General features: G+C 43.0%; 1 protein-coding gene across 1 annotated transcript in view; it reads right to left on the bottom strand.

Annotated features, from left to right (window-relative positions):
• FYB2 (FYN binding protein 2) overlaps window positions 1-24,055 on the bottom strand; it is a 132,650-nt gene that overhangs the window by 32,748 nt on the left and 75,847 nt on the right. Inside the window, exons 5-9 of the mRNA XM_069592672.1 lie at window positions 21,267-21,367; window positions 14,078-14,112; window positions 11,528-11,559; window positions 7,797-7,896; window positions 5,791-5,950 (exon numbers count right to left, since the gene is read on the bottom strand). Coding sequence (XP_069448773.1) covers window positions 5,791-5,950; window positions 7,797-7,896; window positions 11,528-11,559; window positions 14,078-14,112; window positions 21,267-21,367 — 428 coding nt within the window. The remainder of the gene's footprint in view (window positions 1-5,790; window positions 5,951-7,796; window positions 7,897-11,527; window positions 11,560-14,077; window positions 14,113-21,266; window positions 21,368-24,055) is intronic.

Genomic DNA, 24,055 nt, shown 5'->3' on the forward strand with positions numbered 1-24,055 from the left:
AGCAAAGATGCTCTTATTTCAGGATTTTTTTTAAAATTTCTTTCCTTTCGGCTGAAGCAAAATTTTATGGCTTCATTTTAAAAATATAAAGAAGAAATTGAAGTTGCTCATTCGTGTCCAACTCTTTGCAACCCCATGGACTGCAGCCTACCAGGCTCCTCTGTCCATGGCATTTTCCAGGCAAGAGTACTGGAGTGGGTTGCCATTTCCTTCTCCAGGGGATCTTCCTGACCCAAGGATCGAACACGGGTCTCCCGCATTGTAGGCAGACGCTTTACCGTCTGAGCTACCAAGGAAGCCTTAAAAAACACATAGACAACTTAAAAACATAGACAACTCCCAAATTTACATCTCTAACCTAGACATCTCTCTCATGAGTTCTAGATACTTCGTCAGCCTTCACACTGCTTCCATTTGGTTGTCTCAACATATTACATTCCAAACCAAACTTTTTACTTTCTGCAAATGTGTTCTTCCTGAAGTCAGCCTTATCTCAATGATGAGTGGCAACCCACCTTTCTAGTTGCTCAGGTCCAAAACCTTGAAGACATTCTTGGCTCCTGTATTATATCCCACCTCCAATCACAGCCATCCATCAGCTTGACTTTCACATTTATATCCTGAATCCAAAAATACACATCTCAACTCAACCATGGTACCCTCCTCCAAGCTACCATTGTCTTTCACTTAAATTATTGCAACAAACTCATAACAGGTCCCAGATTCTTCCTCTACGTTCTTCTTTCAAGACAGCAGCCAAGATGATTCTTTAAAATGCAAGTCAGATTGTTTCTGTTCTTGTGCTCAAAACCTTTCACTGTTTTTTTTTTTTTAATATTACTTAGAATAAATGCCAATGTTCTTCCAATGGTCTACAAAAGCCCCTGGTCCTTTGTTATATCTCTGACCTCATCTCCTACCACAGTCTCCTTCATCACTGCTCCAGCCACACCAGCCTCCTTGCTATTCTACCAGCACATCTAATAGGCTCTTGCCCAGGATAGCTGCACTCCTTCCCCACTCTCCCTAGAATATACTGGATAGATATGGCTCTGTTCTTCATCTGCTTTGTGTCTTTGAGGTCATCTGTCAGCCCTTTAAAACTACAACGTCCACTTCCTCTACCTACTTCCTTAATTATATTTTGCTTTATTATATTTTCTATATTTATTAAAATTCCACATAGTGAATATTTTATTGTTTATATATTTATCATCTGTCTCCTCTGATCAGAATGCAACCTCCATAATTTTTGTCTGGTTTGTTTACTGCTATACCCACAATGCCTAGAACAATTCTGGGGACATAAAAGGCCCTTAAATGTTTTTACTATTGAATGATTTGAATGCATATGTCCTCTAATTAGAGAGTGTTATGCTTATAGTATTTACAGATATTTTGAAATGTATATTTAGTGTTTTATTACATACATTTTATTTGTTCTATTTTTCCCTCATTTTCCTTGTGTTTGACTGACTTGAGGTTTCTTCTCTTTTTCTTCATTCTGTTTTTCTTGTTTGGAAGGTACACACTCTATGTCTGTCTTTCAACAGTTATGTTAGTAAAATTACAGTATGACAGGAAAGGGCACAAATCATGAGTAGAGCTCAATAAATTTTCCCAAAGTGAATATGAGGATCGGATGGTAACAGATTTTTTTTCCTTTACCCAGCACCAGGAGCAAATGAGCAAATTTCCTTCTGCTCCCTGGGGTTTGTCTTTTACGTTCTTCTGTTTTTTTAATGGAAGGGATTCTTTTTATTTTGTTCATTTTTTCCCAAAAGAGACCCATTCGTGTAGAAGGAATTAGAAAAACAACTGTATTTTTTTTTCCTCAAAACTTTCCTCTCTGTTTTCATGCCCACTTTCCTTGACTAAGCATTTTGTGCTCCTCATCACAAATATTGCAGAGAACTGTTCAGGGGGCTTAGCACACGTTTATTACAGACTCCCTTTGTGCTTTAGCAGTGTGTACAGATTACTTAGAAGAATTTTCTTCAGACTGTTTTCAACATAGTGTAATCCCGAAATCTGCTGTGACTCTTCAAGGACAATACATAATTGCTTGAAAATGGCTTTCAGCCCCATGTTTAGGCCTCTCCTTTAACTCTTATTTACTTCAGCTTGTTTTCCTCCCTTTCCGCCCTTCCATTTTTTTCTATAGTCCAAATTAGTCTATCCATTTTTCATCTAAAGACGTGTTTTTTAATTCAGTACTGCCTCTGTGCTTTCTCGTGTGTCATTTATCTCATTAGAAATGTCTTTATTTGTCCTATTTAATTTTTAAAAAAATTTTTATGGTTTAAGAGCACTTGAGGTCTACTCTTGTAAATTTAGAAGTACGTAATATAGTATTGTTAACAACAGGCATAGTGCTATCCATTCTGTGTGGACATATCTTTGAGGTCCCAGCTTTATACAGCAGTCTCCTATTGTATGAGCTTTCCAGATGGCTCCGTGTTAAAGAATCCACATGTCAATGCAGGAGACACAGGTTTGATCCCTGGGTCAGGAAGATCCCCTGAAGGAGGAAAAGGCAACCCGCTCCAGTATTCTTGCCTGGAGAACCCCATGGACAGAGGAGCCTGGCGAGCTGCACTCCATGGGGTCACAGAAGAGTCCGATATGAATGGGTATGCACACATGCACGCTCCTATTAGACACTCACTTTGGGCAGGCCCTGGGATATAGCTCCTGTCCTCTGCACACCATGCATTCAAAACGGGAGAACAAAGGATTCAGAGCTCAGTGAAAGGCCTCAGGGCAAGAGCAGCTTTGGCGCTCACTCACTTCTCAGGGTTCCTGGTTCCTGCAGGCCTGTGGATGCTCCTTTTAAGTCAGCTCTGCGATGCTTTAATGAATTGTCCCCTCCACTCCCAATTTTCTTCTTCACTTGAGTTGTTTTAGTCAGAAGAACCATTAAGATTGTCACATCTGCCATACTCTCTCACTGAAGTCTGATTTATTATTTCATTCTTTCCTTTAACAAAGTTTTGTTGGTTGCAGGTTGCAGAGATACAGAGAAAAATGTCAAATGGTCTCCTACCCCAAGGTGTTCACAGTGAACCACAGGAAACAAACGTGTACACCATGAGTTATAAAGTAAAGCATGCTGTAATTGTTTCAGAAAAGCAAGTGAGCAAAGAGAACTGACAGTTATTTAGCAATGAACCAGATACTTTTGTTAGGTAGTCAGAATAGGGAAGAGAGTCCAGAATGGCAGTGGCTGAAAGATAAGGAAGAGAAAAGCCCGCGAAAAAAGAACAAATGGATCGCATCTTTGGATCAACGTGCCCTCATGCCTCGAAGATGGATTTTCCTGCTATCTTCTAAATAAAATAGAGCTGTAACACTGAGCTATAACACTGATTTGTCTAAGACAAAGACACGAAGAGAAGAGCACCCCAGCGTGCAGGAGAGAGAGAGAGAGAGAGCACTTTGGCTCCTCTTTTTATATGTTTTTCTCTCCCTGGGCCTGTCCTATGTAAATTGGGCCAGCCAGGAGTGTTGTTTGTTTTACCCGAGGTCCTCACTCCAGTCCTCGGAGCTTCCTTTGTTCTACTTTCGCAGGCTTTCCTCTTCCTTATCTTTTAGCCACAGCCATTCTCAACTCTTTTCCCTATTCTAACTACTAACACTTTATGTTGGAGAAGGAAATGGCAACCCACTCCAGTACCCTTGCCTGGAAAATCCCATGGACAGAGAGACTGGTATGCTAGAGTCCATGGGGTCACAAAGAGTCAGACATGACTGAGCAACACTTTATATGCACTGACAAAGAGCCCTGGGAAATAAATAGTACTGTCCCCACGTGTACATAAAAGTACGTGAACTTCCCAGGGTTGTAGGATTAATACATAGTGGTTTGGTGTCCCAGAATGCTTGAATCTGAAAAGAACCAAATACATCACTTTTCTGACAAAGGTCGTTTCTGGTAGTCATGTACAGATGTGAGAGTTGGATCTCATAAAGAAGGCTGAATGCAGAAGAACTGATGCTTTTGAATTATGCTGGAGAAGACTCTTGAGAGTCCCTTGGAAAGCAAGTAGATCAAACCAGTCCATCCTACAGGAAATCAACCCTAAATATCCTTTGGAAGGACTGATGCTGAAGCTCCAATACTTTGGCCACCTTGCAAAGAGACAATTCACTGGAAAAGACCCTGAGGCTGGGAAAGATTGAGAGCAGGAGGAGAAGGGGATGACAGAGGATGATATAGTTGGATGGTATCATTGACTCAATGGATATGAGTTTGAGCAAACTCTGGGAGATAGTGAAGGACAGGGAAGGCTGGCATGCTGCAGTCCATGGGGTTGCAAAGAGTCAGACATGACTTAGTGACTGAAGAACGAAAACCTACTATGGAAAACTGGTCATTCCATTGCTGTTTTGGTGTCCTGGAAACAGAGGAATGAGCAATTATGGTCCCTGGAGAGTAGGACAGTGGAGTCTAGGTGTAAGGAAGGTAAGGAGGGCCTCAGAAGAACTGACTTTGGAGATGGATCCTGAAAGATGGCTAAGACATCAGCAGGTAGAGGGTGGGTAGAAAGGCATTTCAGACACAGTAAAGAGTTCAGGCAAAGTGATGGGGGCCCTTACGCACATGTCACAGTCAGTTAACTTAGAATAACAGTGTATAGGGAAGGAAGTGCATGGCAGGGATGCAGGCAGCTAGCCTAGAGGCGGGTTTTATAGGGCCTGAGTCAACCTCATGATTGTAATATTTTCTTATAACTTTGATTGTAACACGTTATGACATGTCAGCGGTTTGCCGTGAATTATTGGACTGGAGTAGACGTCTGTTTTGTCTATTCAGTGTCTACTTTTTTCCCTATGATAACAGCTCTTAACTTGGGAAATCCTTCCATCTGAAATGATACTGTTTTGGTAGAACTAATTCTGCCTCCAGCTACAGATGTGAATTTATGACAGAGGCCTGGGTCAGTCAGAGCATCCTATCCCACATTCATGATGATTGGATCAAGACTGGCATGTGACACGATCAAGCCAGTAAGACTCAAATCTGGACCTTTTCTTAAAACTGTTGAGAGGATAACCATTTCCAGCTTTCTGTTGGGGTTCCTAAGAGGATAGATAGCATGCAAATCTGTCACTGCCAGGTGCCAGCTTGTCTCCACAAGGGTAGAGTTTGCTTGAAGATGGAGCCAAGAGGGAGGGGGACAAAGCCAGGAGCAAAAAAAGTAATACTGAGTCCCTGGGATACTGTTTGTGTCCCTGAGTCCAGCCATGTCCAGACCTTCTGCTAGGTAAGCCTCCTTCTCTTTTGCTTAACACAGTATGATTTTATTACAGTTACTTGCAATCAAGAGTTTGATTCACATGAAGATAAAAATTCAACCTGAATAAAGTCAAATAATAGTATCATACTATGTCATCAAAGTGTCAATGTCTTCAGTCTACAAAAAATAACAGGTTCTGGGAGATATAAGAAGAAATGAGTAAACATTCAACTGTGTACCTATTATGCAACATACTGTCAGATTTGGTCTGTGCCAAGCCCCAGTGAGATCTATATTATGATCCATTTTTAATAAATGAAGAAATTGAGGAATATGAAGGATTATGTTATACAGCTAATAAGTTTAAGAGCCTTAATTTGAACTCAGGCCTTCTACCTCTAAATCTAGTACAGCTGCCTCACTCAGGCAAGTGATTTGATGTATAATAGATGCTAGGTGAATATTTATAAAATCAATTAAAATCTTGGTCACATACAGCTTTAAAATAATTCAGTAATGGTAAAAAGAACCAGGAAAAAATGAAACTCACAGTAGTCTATGGGGTGCCTGGCCGGCTGGAAGTCCTCAGGGCAAGCCTCCTCCTGGATGATGTCCATCGCAGCATCCTGCTTTCTGGCTGGCATGGTTCTCCTACCTGCGTGGTCTTCTGCCATCTGGGTTTTCCCAGGTATCTCTTCATAGATATCCACCTAAACCCATGCAACAAGGACAGTCCTGCACTTAACTATTGGTTTTTCACTTACTAATGCTATTCTGTATTCATTCATTCCTCCCAGCTAGTCATTGTTTGCTGTCTTACCTAACACAGTCTCATTTCTCTAAGTTTCACAAGGGCACATACAATGTCTTTTGTTCCCCTCTGAATAGCCATCGGATGTCTGGCTTGGAGGCAGGCCCACAGGATGCAATCAGGCTATAATGGCAGGCTGCCCATGGAACAGGCTCTTGATATATCTTATCTTTTCACTTTCATGCATTGGAGAAGGAAATGGCAACCCACTTCAGTGTTCTTGCCTGGAGAATCCCAGGGACGGGGGAGCCTGGTGGGCTGGCGTCTATGGGGTCGCACAGAGTCAGACACGACTGAAGTGACTTAGCAGCAGCAGCATATCTTATCTTACTTGATCTTCATGACATCTCATTCGAAAAATACCATGATTTTTCTTGATAAAGAATTTAGAAAGGTTAAATAACTGGCCCCTGGTCTCACAGCTAGTCATCTGCCCAGGCAGGACTGGATCCCAGAGCCCTGTGCTCTTGGCTACCAGGGATACACTGAAAAAGGGAGCACCCATGCTTTTGCTCTTCCATGGTATCCTGAATCATATCAGATTTCTCTGGTGGCTCAGTGGTCAAGAATCTACCTGCAATGCAGAAGCTGCAGGAGATGTGGGTTCAATCCCTGAGTCAGAGAGATTCCCTAGAGGAAGACATGGCAACCCACTATAGTATTCTTGCCTGGAGGATCCCATGGACGGAAGAGCCTGACGGGCTACAGTCCACAGGGTTGCACCGAGTCGGATTCAGCTAACCGACTGAGCACGCACACACCCTTAATCATGCACCTCTGTTCTGTTGCCGTTCTCATCATGAAACGCTCCGATGAACCCTTCCTGATCTCTGGTCCCACCACCCATCTTAACACATCATGCCACTCCCGTCTCTGGTCCCTATCTTTCATTATTAACGACTTCTCTGAATTATGCTGCTTTTTTATATTCTGTAAACATTCAGCCTATTCCAGTGGGGCCTCTGGGCCTACACCTCAGTTCAGGCCCATACCACCACCAAGATGTCTGATTTACCCAAGCCCTGCATGTGGAATAATGTGATGTGATAGGTCCATCTCAAACAGGCATCCCAGGTGTTCTGAACCCTGGTAACAGCCCTGGTGGTATCTATTGTTTAAGCCTCTGACTGTTTTGAAGGAGATAATGTCCATTGGATGTGGATATACACATATACAGTGTTTCCTATCAACAAACAGTGTTAACTGATCAGTTAATTAACAACAATATACTTCATTTTCATGGTAGCTTACAGCTTACAAAGCACCTTCATCTACACTATTTCATTATCAAAAATAAGGTAATTCAGATGGGAGTGGGGATGGTAATCAGATAGGGGTTATTTATTCTCATTTTACACATGAGATGCCTAAGCTCAGAGATTAGGTCCCTCTTAAGCAGAGCTTCAGAGCACAGAATTTCAGGAGGCCCTCCGATCAGGTTCCACAAGAGCAGGGTGGGGACCTGAGTTGTCTCTTTGAATTTGCCCTCCAGGTGTCTCGCTGAACTCACACTAATCTCAGCCCAGTTTATGAGACCTGCTTCACAGCTAATAAGTAAGAAATTGGAGGCTAGAGTTCGGTGTTCTTGTCCTGTCAATTTCTTTTATAAGACACCCAACACCCACTCCATCTTCTGTCTTTCTGGAGAGTTGCATGGTTCAGCCTCTAAAAAGTCACTCCATGAACTGAACCTGTTATATGGATGGCCTGGACTGTTTGATCTGGAACCCTAGAATTACAGATACCTTGAAAAGATGGTCTAAGTGTAGATCTTCTGTGTTTTGAAGTTTCAATTGGTATGGTTCTTTTTCCTTCATTTGTTTATCTTCATCTTCATGTTGGTGTCTGAAAAGTGAAGCGATACCAGGGAAAAAGTGAAGATGAGAGAGTTTTGATGATAGTGTACCCCTCAATCCTAAATGAAATGAATGAGGGAAATGAATTTAAACAGAGCTGAACCCTCCTCTTCCTTCCCCCTTCTCCTTCCCTTTCTCCTCCTTTTCTTCTTCTTTAAAGATGAGAGGACCAGGATCAAGTCAACCATAGACAATTTCCCCGCATTTCTGGCTGTTCCAATCAATGCCAGAGTGAATTCCTGCTTAAAATCTAACTTCCCATTGGCTGATGGATAAAATATCAGCCCCACTGTGATTTGGCCCCCACCCTTCTTTCCAACTCCATCCTCTGCTGCTTCTCTCCATGTTTATGCTAATCTACACTCTAATTCCCCAAGCTTTCCATCCTATTTTCAGCAACTCTTCCTTCATATTTGCTAGTTCCTTTTTCAGTCATGCCTTCCCCATCTTATACTGCAGAGAAACAGAGCACCCTTTCCAGTCTGTCTAAGAAGTGCTGCCTAATTCTCCCAAGCAAGTGTTGCCTGACTCTCTTTTATCCCTCTATTGTGTATTAAAATGTACAGTCTACAGATCTGCTTCTGGCTCTTCCATTTTTCCTTGACACTAACTAAAAATCAGAGCTCTTTTAAATCACGTGTGTACCGCCAGCACTAATGCTTTGTAACCCGCAGTAGCAAAGTCTTCCAGCTAGCATTCCCTCATGAAAGGCATGACTACCGCACACCTATATACTGCCAATAGCTGCAGTGGAGGAGTAGAGGGAGGGAGTCAAGGTGAAGAGCATAGTCAACAAGCTGAGGACCGGGGACAGAACACTGAGGGGCATCAGCATCCAGATGTGAGCGTCTGTTTCTGGCAACATAGTGAAGCAGAGAGCTCTACAGCCACTTCTACATGGAAGGCAGAGACAGAGAGCCCTCAGAGAAAAGCAGAAGTGGTCGTGCAGGAAGGAGAAACACCAGGAGAGGGAAATATTCTGTGACAATGGGAAGAATTTTAAAGTTTCACTCATCCGATGACTGGTGACTCTTATCCACCATCAAGGCCACTAGTTCTAGAACAGCGGCTGTGGAGGGAGGGCTGGGATCCAGCCCCTATTCTGCCTCTAAGAACCTAAGATGAACGTTTCTAAAAGTCAAATGTTTCCATCTATGAACGAAAAGTCATAATGCTAGTCTCCACAGTTGCCATGAAAGTGAAATGTGATAAAAATGTTGAAAGCCTAACGCTGCTTCCAGCATGTAATTGGCTCTCCTGACTGTCAATGTCCTCTTCTTCATCACAGCATCTGCCGAGTTAGAATTACCCAAGGCTTCTCTTCCCATTGCTGACATTTTTCCTAAGGCATTTACCTGCCTTGCTGATGTACATGTCCTCTGTAATCCATCTTTTATCCCCCGGGTTTTGTCCAGTAGTTTCTACATGGCTGGATCTCCATAAATAACTGTCAAATTACATTTAATGTTGTGACTCCTAGGAATGCTAGGGGTATATTATTTCTGCTTTAAAACTCTTTTGTGGCTTCCGCTGACTTATAGAATAAGGTTTAAAACTGTGCCATCCAAGAGGTCACTGTTCCCATGTGACTTTTGAACATCTGAAATGCGTATGGTCCAAACTCAAGCTGTCTGTGTAAAACACATCTGGATCTTTAAGACTTGGTGTGAAGAAAAGGATTTAAAATATTTCAGTAGAAACTTTAATGCTGATTACATGGTGAAATGATAATGTTTGGGATATATTAGGATCTTTTTTTTTTTTTTGCTTTTTAGAAGATAGCTACTAGAGACATTTTAAGTGACATATGTGGTTTGCTTTATATTTCCACTGGACAGGATTGGTCTGAATGATTAATTAGGGAATGCAGGTCCTCCTGGATCTGGCTCTGTATATGATCTCATTCCTGCTGCTCCACACCGCACTTTATGCTCAAGCATCATCCAGCTCTTCGTGGACACCTGTACTGGCCTCACTGTGCAATACTGCGTCTTTGCCCCCCACCGTGTCCCCTGCCTGGAACAGGCATCCTGCCATTTTCACCCAGCCAGTTCCTACATGTTTTCATGATTCAGCTCAGCTGTCACTCTTGCAGAAAGCATGCCTACCACCTCACTTCTGTGTTTTCATAACTTTTTACAGTGATTATCTGATATTGTAAATTCCTACTTCCACAGTCATTTTCCCCTCCAAGTGACCCCCTCACCCCTACCACTCTGGTCTTCATTCTTAAGCTGAACTAAGTATAGGGAATACATTCTATTATTCATTTCTGTACCTGAGAATCTAGCAGTGTCTGAACAGAGAAAAAGCTCAATAAATGTGGAACTAAGTAGCTAATCATCTGACATGTGCTTACTCTGTGCCCAGCACTGTGTTAGGTGCCAAAGGGTAATCACAGGACTCCTGAATTCAAGGTCAGGCAGGAGCTCAAGGAGAGAGATGAAGCAGGGTTTTCCTCCATGATCCAGCTTGTGTGTTTTTAGCCTCAGCCAGGAAATGCTGATACATGCTCCTCCAGAGCTCACAGGCCATGTTTATCTGAATGCATTATAAATAACTTCCACGGGTGGGTGGTGAGAGAGACAGGCAGGCTCCGAAGGATCAGGCAAAAGCACTGCTATATGCCAAGCCCAGGTCTAGATCAAGAACGAGAAAAACGGGCCCTGCCCACAAGGAGCTCAGAGAAGGGGAGAGTGAGGATGAACTCGCATCTTAGCAAACAAAGGACAGACATGACGTTAGTGCAAACATGGGTGTGTCTTACAGCAGCACCACAGGGAAGGGACTAGAGGAGGAGAAGGAGGAAGGCTTCTTACAGGAGGGGTCATTTGATGGTTAGTAGCTAAGTCTGCCAGATCATCAAGTTGAGCTCAATGAAGGAAATGAGCAAAGGCAAAGAGACCTGAAACAGCACGGTGCGTTTTGGAAATTGTCAATTCTTTGGGACCCACGTGATTGTCATATGCCTGTTTGACTGTATTTCTCTAACTGGGGAACCCCCAAGGGTAGTGGCGTGCTCTCTGTCACTGCCCCAGCCCCTGAAAGTGAAAGCTGCTCAGTTGTGTCTGACTCACTGTGACGCCATGGACTATACAGTCCATGGAATTCTCCAGACGAGGATACTGGAGTGGGTAGCTGTTCCCTTCTCCAGGGGATCTTCCCAACCCAGGGATCAAACCCAGGTCTCCCACATTGCAGGTGGATTCTTTACCAGCTGAGCCACCAGGGAAGCCCAAGAATACTGGAGTGGGTAGCCTATCCCTTCTCCAGTGGCTCTTCCTGACCCAGGAATCGAACCAGGATCTCCTGCATTGCAGGCAGATTCTTTACCAGCTGAGTTACCAGGGAACACCCAGCCCTTGTGGTTAGCAAATGGCCAGCATGTTGGGGACTCAGCAAGCCTCTGCTGAGTGAGTATAGAGTGAGCTAGAATGAGGTGAACCCAAAAGGCCAGGCAGGACCCTTGAGCACCTTCTCGGTACCAGATACCTTGCAGGGTACTAGGGGTGCTGAACCAGGTCAGGCACTAGAGACAACTGGCCCATTAAGGAAAAACAGTTCTGTCATCAGAGGGTCAGTGGCTAATTAATGCTTTTCCTTTTGAAGATAAAACTCACCTAAGTTCTTGATGGTAAAAACTCTTGCAAGCCTGAAAGTAAAGAGAAAAATGGTTATTTTCATAAATCTACCCACATCAAACCCCAACCAGGCCTCTGTTGTTTGGTTACAGATCATTAGAGACATGACCAAAGGGTGAGGCCTCAGTACAAAGCAAAGTAGATGCTGACAACAAAATGCTTCATGAACTGTTGCCAGTGGAGCTGAAGATCAGTCAAAAAAAAACAAAAAACAAAAAACAGGCATTTCTAAAGTCATGGTGCATGCCAGAAGTAATGTATAATTTGACTTAGAAAATTAAGTTGTTCTCTGCATGCCCATCTAGGAATGCATCTGTAGAATAAAGAACTTTTAAACCCCATGAGGAAATACGAATTGTGATATTTGAGCAATGTTCCAGTGAGCAAAATTGGTACAGGCTTTCTTCCTTTCCTAATCACACACCACCTGATCAAAACCCAGCTCGTGTGTGATCTAGACTTGGCACCATTAAACTTAGGCCCCAGTGGCCACAACCTAGCCCTCATTTAGTCATTTGTCATATATCATTCACAATCTGGAATCTAGCCAAGAACCCGAAGAGAACAGAAAATAAGCATCCAAAATGCTGCTGCAGAGTCCACGCCCAAGAGCTCACATCCCCTCCTTTGAGGAGAGGCTCCCGGTTTGCGTTCAGGGACCACTGGCTCTCATTTTCCACACAATTCTAACAGACTGGATGGCAACACTTGTAGAAAGACAAGTTAGAGGGACCTTGCTTTATATCTCTGCTACATTACTCACAGTTATTCAACCTCTCTGAGCCTTGAGTTCTCATCTGTAAAAAGCAGTGATGCCAGCTCACAGGGTGGCTGTGAGGATTACATGATGCCATGCATACACAGGTGAAAAAATGAAAGTGTTAGTCACTCAGTCGTGTCCGACTCTTTGTGACCTCATGGACTGTAGCTCGCCAGGCCCCTCTGTCCATGGGATTCTCCAAGCAAGAATACTGGAGTGGGTAGTCATTCCCTTCTCCAGGGGATCTTCCCCACCCAGGGATCAAACACGGGTCTCCCACATTGCAGGCATATTCTTTGCATCTGAGCCACCATACACACAGGTACCTGCCCCTAGACAAGGACCTGGTATGTACTGGACCACATGGAAACCCACTGCTGGACACAAAGAGGTTGACAGGAGAAGGAAATAACAGTTGATAGAAATAATAAAACAACTACAGCATATAGACAATGGCAGTTTGGTGTGAAGGCAACTCATTCTGAACACCTACAAGGGCCCAAGAGCATCTCAAGAAAAACATGAACAGTGCCCATTCAGCCCCTTATGTTTCAGAGAACTCCAAGTCAACAAGAAATGGAGAAATCAGATTCCAGCCACCGAGCTCAAAAACATGAGATAAACATAATATATGTCTGAAGGTTGAAAGAAAAATATTTTCATGCTTTTTAAATTTTGAATGGGATAAAATTGTGGTTATTTGGAAAGCTCCATTGTGCAGAAAAGTTTATCATTTGCTGATACTGCCAGGTAAGTGAAGCATCTTTCTACTTTCATTAATAGTAATGATTAATAATATTAATGATTATTATTTATGATTGATTAATATTAATAATACTAATGATTAATAATCATTTCTAGTTTTATATTTCTAAAGTGTATCACAAATGAACAATCCTTTTCAGTAATCATAAGAAAAGCAAAGCAGAAAGATAAAGGACCTCGAGTTAACGCACCCAGTGAGGAAGGAGTAGTACCTGAACTGACCCAGTTAAAACAGTAAGTAAGTACCTACTGTGTGCTGAGTGCTGGACTAGGTGCTCACCTGCTTCATCCAGCTTAGTTCACTCAGCAACTCGGTGGAACAACTGTTGGTCTCATTACTTATTGAGCAGCTACTACTGCACAAGGCTTATGCTTCCTGCCATTCCAGGGAACACACCATTTTACAGAAGACACAGGTGAAGCGCAGAGAGGTAAAGTGCCTGGGATAGATTCGAGCACTTACTATTAAACTGCCTGAATTTACCTCTTTTCATTCTCACAATGACTTCTGATGGGGGTGTTCCTATGGCCACATGTGAGGAAATGGAGGTTCCAGGTCACATAGCCAGAAGCCAGAATCAAAGCCCGTGATTCTGCTTGGGCCCTAATCGAGTTGCTAGCACTATGCCCACCAGAAGTCCAAAAACTATGCCTTCAAGGGTCTGGTCATTCTCATGGAAGCACATGCTATACAAATTTGGCATGTGACGAGGAACTCCTCTCTCCTGAAGGGACAGTTATTAGAGGCCAGTTGGCACTGACCGCCTTACATCAGGTGCCAGGAATACGTAACTACCGCCTTCTCCCATCCTAACACGGTTTCCATCTCTGATCATACTGGGCTCAGACTTCAGAATCTTAGCAGGCAAAGTCTAAAAATGCCTCTGAAATTGCACAGAAACACAAAACGAAGAGCTTTCCTCCCTTATGAAGGAAACTACTTCAGAATCAACTCTGCACACTTGCTTTAGCTATGAAGCTGATAAGAAGAAAAGAAACTGTACCTTTTGGAGTTCTTCAATTCTGACTTCATAAGCTGCTAAAATAAACATGAGACAGTTATTTCAAGGCAATTTCTCACAGCATCCATTTCTTACACAGTACCCCCAGATTAAAGCAATTATGGACGGTGGCAGAGTTCAGTTTTCCCAACCCTCAGAACAATCAATGTATGGGAAGCCCGTCCACAAGGTTTAGGAAATTCTCAGGTCATTGATCATGGTATCTTTCCTTTGGGGATTTCAGGGATGGAAAGTACAGTCAATGAAAACATTTGAAACAGTTGTCAGTTTCCTTTTTGTTAAGCGGATTCATACTTCATTGTGAAGAGAAAGGACTGCAATTGAGTGGCAGCATTCAGAAGGCAGACTTGAAAGGAAAGGGAAAGGAAATAAGCCCACAAACCCCAGGTCCCACTTCATCAAATCCAACTCCACAGCGTGCCTAAAAGTGTCTCCATAAGCATTTTGTTTCCATGGTACAGCTGGCTGTCAACTAAGGCTCAAATACCTTTCAGTTTTTCCAAAGTTTTGTAGATTTTATTTAATGACATGATGCCAAATTTAATCATTAATTAATATAAGTAGTAGCAAACATTGGGGTTCAGAGCTCAGTCTTGCCATTTCCTACCTGTGGAATTACAGACAAATTACTTCCTTTTTTTTGAACCTCAGATTGCTTATCAGTGAAATGGGGCCAACTGGTATCTGCCTTCCAGAGTTCATGGGAAGATTAAAGCAGATGATGTGAGAAATGTGACCCTAGCAGAGCACCAGACATTGTATAGAAAATGACATATTTTAAATAAAATTGCTAAGTTAATTTTTCTTTGCTTAAAAGTTTTCTATAAACATTTCGCCTACTGATAGTACATAATAAATAAGACTTTCCCTGTTCCTTTTCTCTTTCTTGCTGCTGGAGTCCTAAAGATTTAGTTGACAGAACTGACCAAACAACAACACACATTTCTAAGCCATTTTTACTCTACATATACAGTTCATTCATAAATTATTTAAATGAAATCAGTTTCTGTTTAGGGACTATCTGCATGTGATTGTTGGCACAAGGACCTAAACTTCTGTGTGGCAGATTAATAACCTAAACTTTGGTAATTATACACTTATTTTCACCAATTTTTGAATCAACACATTTTATTCTATTACTTGTTTTAAAAACATTTAGGAATATCTGCTTATGATGCAGTTGGCCCCATCCTTTTCAAGTATGGATTTATTTTCCACTTTTAAAAAATGATAATCTCCTTTTCTCCCCCTCCTTCAATTTATTCACCCTTCTGTGTTTTTGAAAGAATTAACAAATCACAATATCTTCACTTCTACCTGTCACCTGATGGGGAGGGAGATATTATTATTCTTAGAAATGAAAAAACCCAGGCCCAGAGAGAACTTACTTGCTAAGGCTAAGAAGCAAAGATAACACACACACAATTAATAATGCATTCATAACTTGATACTGTTTTTTTTTTAATTTAAACAAAGTGGATGTTCTCTCAACAGTAAGTGTTGCCATCAAAACTTGCTCCCAAGTAGGAATATAAAGTTCAAACGACCATACCTCAAGGGGTCAGGAAAGGACTAGGAATTATAACAGGAGGATGTAACCCTCACATCAGAGCCATCACTTAGCTTCCATGGGGAATTAACTCTCTTCCCACTGAATGGCTTTGTCCCAGCTGGGAGGAAAATGACAAACGGCAGAAGCTGGTCTTCAGCAACCCTTCACCTGTACCCCAGTACGGCACACTAGTACCACATCAAGGCCATGTCTTCCAGACCCTCAGCTCTTTGTCCAGAGTAACTAACCGGGAAACTCCCTGCGTGAGTTTCTAACTCCCTGCGTCACTTTGCAAAAGTCCCTTTCCTGTGTTTTACACCAGGAGGTGAGACAATTATTACTAATATTGGAACAATAATAATAAAAAAAATAGCTGACAGGTTCTTTTTTTCATGATAATCACTAGTATATCTGATATACTGATGAGGAACAGACACTCAGAAAAGTGAAATAACTTGCCCAGGGTTGCTCAGTAAGGAAATGGCTTTCAACCTGTCTCCTAGCCATGGAATCATTCATTCATTTAAACACAATATTCAGTCAGTTCAGTTCAGTCTCACAGTCATGTCCGACTCTTTGTGGCCCCATGAATTGCAACACGCCAGGCCTCCCTGTCCATCACCAACTCCCGGAGTTCACTCAAACTCATGTCCATTGAGTTGGTGATGTCATCCAGCCATCTCATCCTCTGTCATCCCCTTCTCCTCCTGCCCCCAATCCCTCCCAACATTAGAGTCTTTTCCAATTAATCAACTCTTCACATGAGGTGGCCAAAGTACTGGAATTTCAGCTTTAGCATCAGTCCTTCCAATAAACACCCAGGACTGATTGCCTTCAGAATAGACTGGTTGGATCTCCTTGCAGCCCAAGGGAATTTCAAGAGTCTTCTCCAATACTACAGTTCAAAAGCATCAATTCTTCGGCACTCAGCTTTCTTCACAGTCCAACTCTCACATCCATACATGACCACAGGAAAAACCATAGCCTTGACTAGGAGGACCTTTATTGGCAAAGTAATGTCTCTGCTTTTGAATATGCTATCTAGGTTGGTCATAACTTTTCTTCCAAGGAGTAACGGTCTTTTAATTTCATGGCTGCAATCACCATCTGCAGTGATTTTGGAGCCCAAAAAAATAAAGTCTGACACCGTTTCCACTCTGTCCCCATCTATTTGCCATGAAGTGATGGGACCAGATGCCATGATCTTCATTTTCTGAATGTTGAGCTTTAAGCCAACCTTTTCACCCTCCTCTTTCACTTTCATCAAGAGGCTTTTTAGTTCCTCTTCACTTTCTGCCATAAGTGTGGTGTCATCTGCATATCTGAGGTTATTGATATTTCTCCCGGCAATCTTGATTCCAGCTTGTGCTTCTTCCAGCCCAGCTTTTCTCATGACGTACTCTGCATAGAAGTTAAATAAGCAGGGTAACAATATACAGCCTTGACGTACTCCTTTTCCTATTTGGAACCAGTCTGTGGTCAGGAAGCAAACACAATATTACAGGAGCATAAACGAAACTTCTCTGGTTGACGTTATCCCCAGGGGTTTCCAGGACCCCCTTAGGATAGCTCTTGGCTCTAGGAAGCACAGTCTGAAAGGCACTGTCTAGATGAGCTCTGAGGACAATTCCACAGAGCTTTCGAACAGCCTAAATCCTGCTTCCCATCACCCAGTTGGTATGAAAGGGTGAAGTTTCAGGAAGTCACATTTTCTGAGCTAGGCACCCTGAGGGGGTGACCTTCTGTTTTTCTTGGCATTGTTCAAGAGACAGACTCACCCAAAGGTGATGGCAAAAGCCTTCTCCTCCTTTCCTTCTCCCCCTCTTTTTCCTAGAAAGGCTGTATTTAAAGATTCCTCACCCTTGGTGAGCAGGGGAAGGAAGAAATCCATTCTGAGCTAATTTTTTCTCCAGGTTTACTGATTCTTCCGTTCCCTCCACTCTGCTATTGAGCTTTTTTTTTTCTTTACTGTACTTTTTAGTTCTAAAATTTCCATTTGTGTTTTCTTCACATCTCCCATTTCTCTGCAGAGATATCCCCTATTTTTGGATAAGACTTTTTTTCTCAATTTGCTTCAATCATATTTATAATTCTCACTGAAGCATGCTTATAATAGCTGCTTTAAAGCCTTTGTCAGACAATTCTAACACTTCAGTCATCCCAACGTTGGCATATGTCAATCATCTCTTTTTGCTTAAGTTGAGACTTTGCTGGCTGTTGGTATGAGTGGTTTTCCATTGAACTGTGACCTTTTAGAGTATTATGTTGCGAGACTCTGGATACTATTTAAGCCTTCTGTTTCAGCTAGGACGGCAGCAGAAGTACAGAGGACTGCCTTTTTCCTGCCAGGTGGGGGTAGAAGTGTAGGTTCCCCGTTTCTTGGTCTTGTTGATATCCAAGTAAGGCAAGGGCTCCTCATCACTTCTGAGTAGGAGTGGGTGCTCTGGCCCCCTGCTAAGCTTCTGCTGGTAACACTCTGGCTGAGAAGGGTGGGAGGGCTTGTTATCACTCCCAACATAGCCTCTACTGATCCCACAGGGAGAGGGTGCCTTATTGCTGAAAGTGTGTGAAGGTCTTGACTCTCCACAAGGTCTGCTCTGGTGCTGTCCCGACAGGGAGGGGAAGGGACGCCTTGTTATTGCTGGGTGGAGGGCTGGAGTCCGCATCCCCATGTGCTCTTCACTGACCTTCACTGTAGGTGGAGTTTCTTACCCTGGCAGGGACGAAAGTCCCAGCTCCCTACTTCACCTTCTTGACCAGCAGAAGGGCTGGGGTGCATCATCACAGCCTGATAAGGGTGGATATCCAGGCTCCCCACTTGGCCTTGGCTGGTGGCAGTGGGGCCAGTTTGTTATTTTCTGTGACATTTAGCTGGGATAAAATAGTTGTTGTCTAGAGGCTTTCTGTTTTTCTAGGCTTCCCTTTTACTGGTCCTTTGGCTAGAAAGAGCAGGCTTCTGTTGGAGTTGCTTTGTCTGTGTCCTGTGGTGTTTCTGGGTTGCCAGCTTCTTCAGCTCTAAGGCTGGGATAAATGAAGCAAGAAGAAAACCCAGGGAGCTCACCACTTATCCTTCTTTGGGTCCAGAGGTGCCTAGCTGGTCTACCTTCTTTCTACCTTTTCACAGTGTTCTAGTTTTCTTATGTTTATATATAAAAATATACAATATAAATATATATGTATATATTTGTTTTAAATGTACAGTATCCAGGGGTTTTAGTTGTACTTAGCAGGAGCACTAAGGAAAAGCATATGTGCTCCATCCTCTCAGAGAAGAGTTCACTTGACTGTAATGCATTACCTTCTCAAACACACAGAACAGTTACACAAAGAAGATATTATATCCATTTAGTAGATAAATACACTGAGATTTGTACATCTTTCAAACAGTAAGTGTAAAGAGGATGAAACACATGGAGAAATGTCAAATGAACATGGACAAGTGGGGGTGAAATCGCCTATTTCCTTCCCTTTTTTCACCTACAGGGGAATTACCCCTTGCCTCTTTAGAGAGGAGCAGGGAAAGGAGTGTGGGCTAAAACAGCATCCTTTCCATCCCAGACTGGGGTTCTCTGGCTTCCACAGAGAATCTCCTGGCAGGCTTCTGTCCTATCCCCCACAGGATGCCATCCTGGCTGGGGAAGCCCTCACCATCCGCGCCGTTCTCCCTCTCTCCCCACTTCCAATTGTCCTTTGCACAGTGACCTCTCAATTGCATCAGTGGCTTATTTTCTGAGCCCTTTCTCTTTTCAGTCATATACACTTATCTCCTCAGCAGCACTGAGGGACACAAAGGATTCCTCGGTGAAAGACTAAGGAGAGGCCTGGGTTAGCAGTTCCTTCATTGGGTACCCCGAATAATATCCCCAACAGCCCCACCTTGAACATCTGTGGCCTGGAGAGAACACATGCAGGCCTCTGGTCCAGCTTCCTTCCTTCCAGTCCTCAGCTTCACCCTACACACGAAGGACCTTGCCTATGTCACCCTTATCCTCTCCTCCCCCACCATAAACAGGTCTCTCTTTAGCTCCATCTGTTCTGAGCTGGAAGGACCCAGGGAAGAGACCCAAGCAGCATCTTAGAGACCCACCTGCAGGAGGGCATTCTGGGGGTCTCCTGAAGTCCAGAGGGAAGCTGCAGGGGAGCATCCCCTTGGCCCTGTGAGCAATTGGCTTTGTAGGAAAACATGCACCTGGGATGTAGTCCAACTGGGGCTCACAACCTTTCTATTCAAAATGCAGTCTGTGGACCAGTGGCATCAGGGTGCCTTTAGAAATGCAGAATCTCTGGCCCAACCCAGAGCAACTGACCCAGAATCTACGTTACAACAAGATGCCCAGAAAATTCATGTGAACATTAGAGTTTAAGAAGCCTTGCTTTTAAGGCAGGGGCCCAGGTACCCCAACTATGAGGCAGTACTGCCTTCTGGGTTGATGCAGACAGTAGTTCCACTTCTTAAGCTAGTATTTTACAAGCCAGTTTGGAGAATCTAGAGCTTACTCAGTCTAGGAGAAAGTTTTTCTGGTAGTTCTTTGACCCCTTATTTCCTGGGGGGAGAATGGAAATTTCAGTGGGTTCTAACTCTTACCCATGAACTTCCTAAGCACGTGTTCCCAGGCAAATGACTTCCTCTCCCAGAGCCCTGGGCTTCCTGTCTGTACAATAAACAGGTTGAAGGAGGGGATCTCTAACTCTCCTCTCAGGGAAGTCAAACACGCTTGAATGAGAAGCAGCATAAAACTATGGGAAAAGCATGGATCTTACAGGCAGTCTGGGCCATTGCACAGTATAGCCCTTCCACATATTACTTGTGTGACCGTATGCAGCTCAGTCTCTCTAATTTTCAGTTTTCTGTCTCTAAAAGTGGGTGAATACAATGGCTATATCAACAGGCACGTGCACAGAGGACCTTTAACAGGACTGTGGCCCACAGCACAGCTCAGTAAATACTAGTGTTTATTCTAGCACTAATATTTATGCCTTTTGTAGAGAACTGGTTGATTCTATTGATATAGGCAGAACAAAGACACAGAATCCTGAAGAGATGCTATGAGTTTCTGATTCTTCACCATCTTGCCTGGGACAGTCTTTTTTCATGGAAAGGTCTGAGCTTTGTCAGTAATACCAGAGGCAGGAAGACCCAGCTCCGAACCAGTTGTCAGATCCATTTAATGAATCCTCTGCTCCTATTCAGGCTAAACACAAGGACCTCATTCCCCTAGTCTGTTATCTCCCTTTTCCACAGGGAGTTACCGGGGGACTTCAAGACAAACATCAAGAGAAGAGAGATGAAGTTTCCATGGCAGGAGAAGGAAGAAGAAATGAATCACCATAACTTGATTTTCCCTCCCATATATCTACAAAAGGCAGAATGTCTAAGTAGATTGGTGAAGGAAAGGAGACAGTAATGAGGAGGCAGCACTAGGGGCTGGGAGATAGCACTGACGCAGAGCTGGGTTTATTTATATAGTTAAGAGGCTAGCAGAGGGGAGAAAAGAGAAACGTGACAGTAAAGTGCATGGTTGTTAACTTTTAAACTTAGAGTTAGCTGGGGGAAATACCATTTTGGACATATTTTCATTCCATACAGGATTACAATATTAATTGGCTTAGCACACTTACAATCAGCAAAATTTTTTGCGGTGCACAGGTTAATAGAGTTGCTGGAGTGTCTCAGATAGGAAATTGTTGCCTCATAATTATGTGGTTCTTCAAATTCAGCACTGAGAAGCGTGGAGAAAAAAAGGTTACTTAAAGCAAAACATTTTTAAAACACATTTTCAAACTCTGGGTATTTTTTTCCTCATTAGAGAAGTAATATAAGTAACTCTGGCCAATGTGGTGACCTATGGCCAACATGGAAGGCACACCACCCCCACTTTAAATACAGATTTCTGGATGAAATATAACAGTGTAAAGAATTATATCAAGAACCCATAATTTACCTAGAGATCAGTAAGGTGAAAACCTCCAGGTGCCAGACATAGAGAGGAGATTCGCAATTAAAGTGTCAGTAAGAACTGCAGCCAAGGGGCTCCACGGGAAACTGGGACCAAATAAAAAAAATCCCAGTGACTAGATGGCTGGGGGTTTAAATTCAGTCTGAGCCACAGGCCTCAACTGAATGGGAAGCTGGAACTGAGCTAAAAGAATAAGGTCCAGGATCACAAAACGCCATCTCATCTGTAAAACTGATCATAATAACCATGCACCCTCCCAAGGAGCAAACAGGAAAGCCTCCTATCTGAGGAGGGCAGTTGTAGCTCCAAGAGTCACCCAGGAGAAGGAAGAAACTCTGCAGCCCAGCACCGAAGGCACGGGGTTCTGAATGCATACTATGTGTGTTCCTGAGACACGGAGCCAACCTGCTGTTAGAAGCCAAATCCGCCCCCCGCCCCCACCAACACCGGCCCCCCGTAAAGGAAACCTGAAGTCATTCTGTAAAGATGCTCCCATACTCATAGCACCTGTGGTTTCCCAAGGGAAGAATCCCCACTCAAAACAGGCTTATAATGGAAAACTGCTAATCACACAAGAACATGAGCCACTATAGGTAGTCAAAAGATCGAATGAAGAGCCTGTTGTTCAGAGTGGAGTAAGCCAGAAAGAGAAAAACAAATATCATATATTGACGCATATATGTGGAAACTAGAAAAACAGTACTGATGAAAATATTTGCAGGGAAGGAATAGAGATGCAGACATAAAGAACAGATTTGTGGACACAGCAGCAGCAGGAGACAGTAGAATGAAATGAGAAAGTAGCACTCACATATATACACTACCCCGTGTAAAACAGAAAGCTAGTGAGAAAGTGAAGGTGAAAGTCGCTCACTCATGCCCGACTCTTTGCAACTCCAGGAACTATACAGTCCATGGAATTCTCCAGGCCAGAAGACCGGAGTGGGTGGCCTTTCCCTTCTCCAGGGGGTCTTCCCAACCCAGGGACCAAACCCAGGTCCCCCACAGTGCAGGCAGATTCTTTACCAGCTGAGCCACAAGAGAAGCCTAAGTATACTGGAGTAGGTAGCCTATCCCTTCTCCAGCAGATCTTTTCCGATTAATTTGCCAAATTTCCCTAAAATTTGGCAAATTCCCACCCAGGAATTGAACCAGGGTCTCCTGCATTGCAGGTGGATTCTTTAGCAACTGGGCTATCAGAGGCAATAGCTAGTGGAAAGCTGCTATATGGTACAGGGAGCCCAGCCAGGCACTCTGTGGTGATCAAGAGGAGTGGAAAGGGAGAAGGGAGGAAAGTTCACAAGGGAGGGGATATATATATATATATATATATATATGTAGGTATGTATGTATATATGTATATATGTATGTATGTATATATATATATGTATATATGTATGTATGTATATATATATGTATGTATAAATAGTTATGGCTGATTCACACTGTTTTACAGCAAGAACCAACACAACACTGTAAAGCAATTACCTTCCAATTAAAAAATAAATTTAAAAAAGAATACAGTAGAATTAAGATGCTAAATAATAATTATTGAAGATTGTGAAACAGGGCCATGAGAATTATTCTCAGGCACCATTCAGGAGCAGGATAGAGATTTTCATTATCATTAGACTTAGTTAACTGTGGACGTCAAACTTTGTCACCACAAAAAGAATAGAAACAGAATATTTAACTTCTTAAGTGGTAGAAGTTCAGTTCAGTTACTCAGTCATGCCCGACTCTTTGCAACCTCATGGAATGCAGCATGCCAGGCCTCCTTTTTCATCACCAACTCCCAGAGTTTACCCAAATTCATATCCATTGAGTCAGTGATGTCATCCAACCATCTCATCCTCTGTTGTCCCCTTCTCCTCCTGCCCTCAATCTTTCCCAGCATCAGGGTCTTTTCAAATGAGTCAGCTCTTCACATCAGGTGGCCAAAGTACTGGAGTTTCAGCTTCAACATCAGTCCTTCCAATGAATACTCAGGACTGATTTCCTTTAGGATGGACTGGTTGGATACCCTTGCAGTCTAGAGGACTCTCAAGAGTCTTCTCCAACACCATAGTTCAAAAGCATCAATTCTTCAGTGCTCAGTCTTCTTTACAGTCCAACTCTCACATCCATACATGACTACTGGAAAAACCATAGCCTTGACTAGACAGACCTTTGTTGGCAGAGTACTATCTCTGCTTTTTAATATGCTGTCTAGGTTGGTCATAACTTTCCTGCCAAGGAGTGAAAGTCTTTTAATTTCATGGCTGCAGTCAACCATCTACAGTGATTTGGGAGCCCAAAAATAATAAAGTCTGACACTGTTTCCACTGTTTCCCCATCTATTTGCCATGAAGTGATGGGACCAGATGCCATGATCTTCATTTTCTGAATGTTGAGCTTTAAGCCAACTTGTTCACTCTCCTCTTTCACTTTCATCAAGAGGCTCATTAGCTC

Source organism: Ovis canadensis, chromosome 1 (genome assembly GCF_042477335.2).
Source record: "Ovis canadensis isolate MfBH-ARS-UI-01 breed Bighorn chromosome 1, ARS-UI_OviCan_v2, whole genome shotgun sequence".
In the NCBI taxonomy this organism is placed as follows: domain Eukaryota; kingdom Metazoa; phylum Chordata; class Mammalia; order Artiodactyla; family Bovidae; genus Ovis; species Ovis canadensis.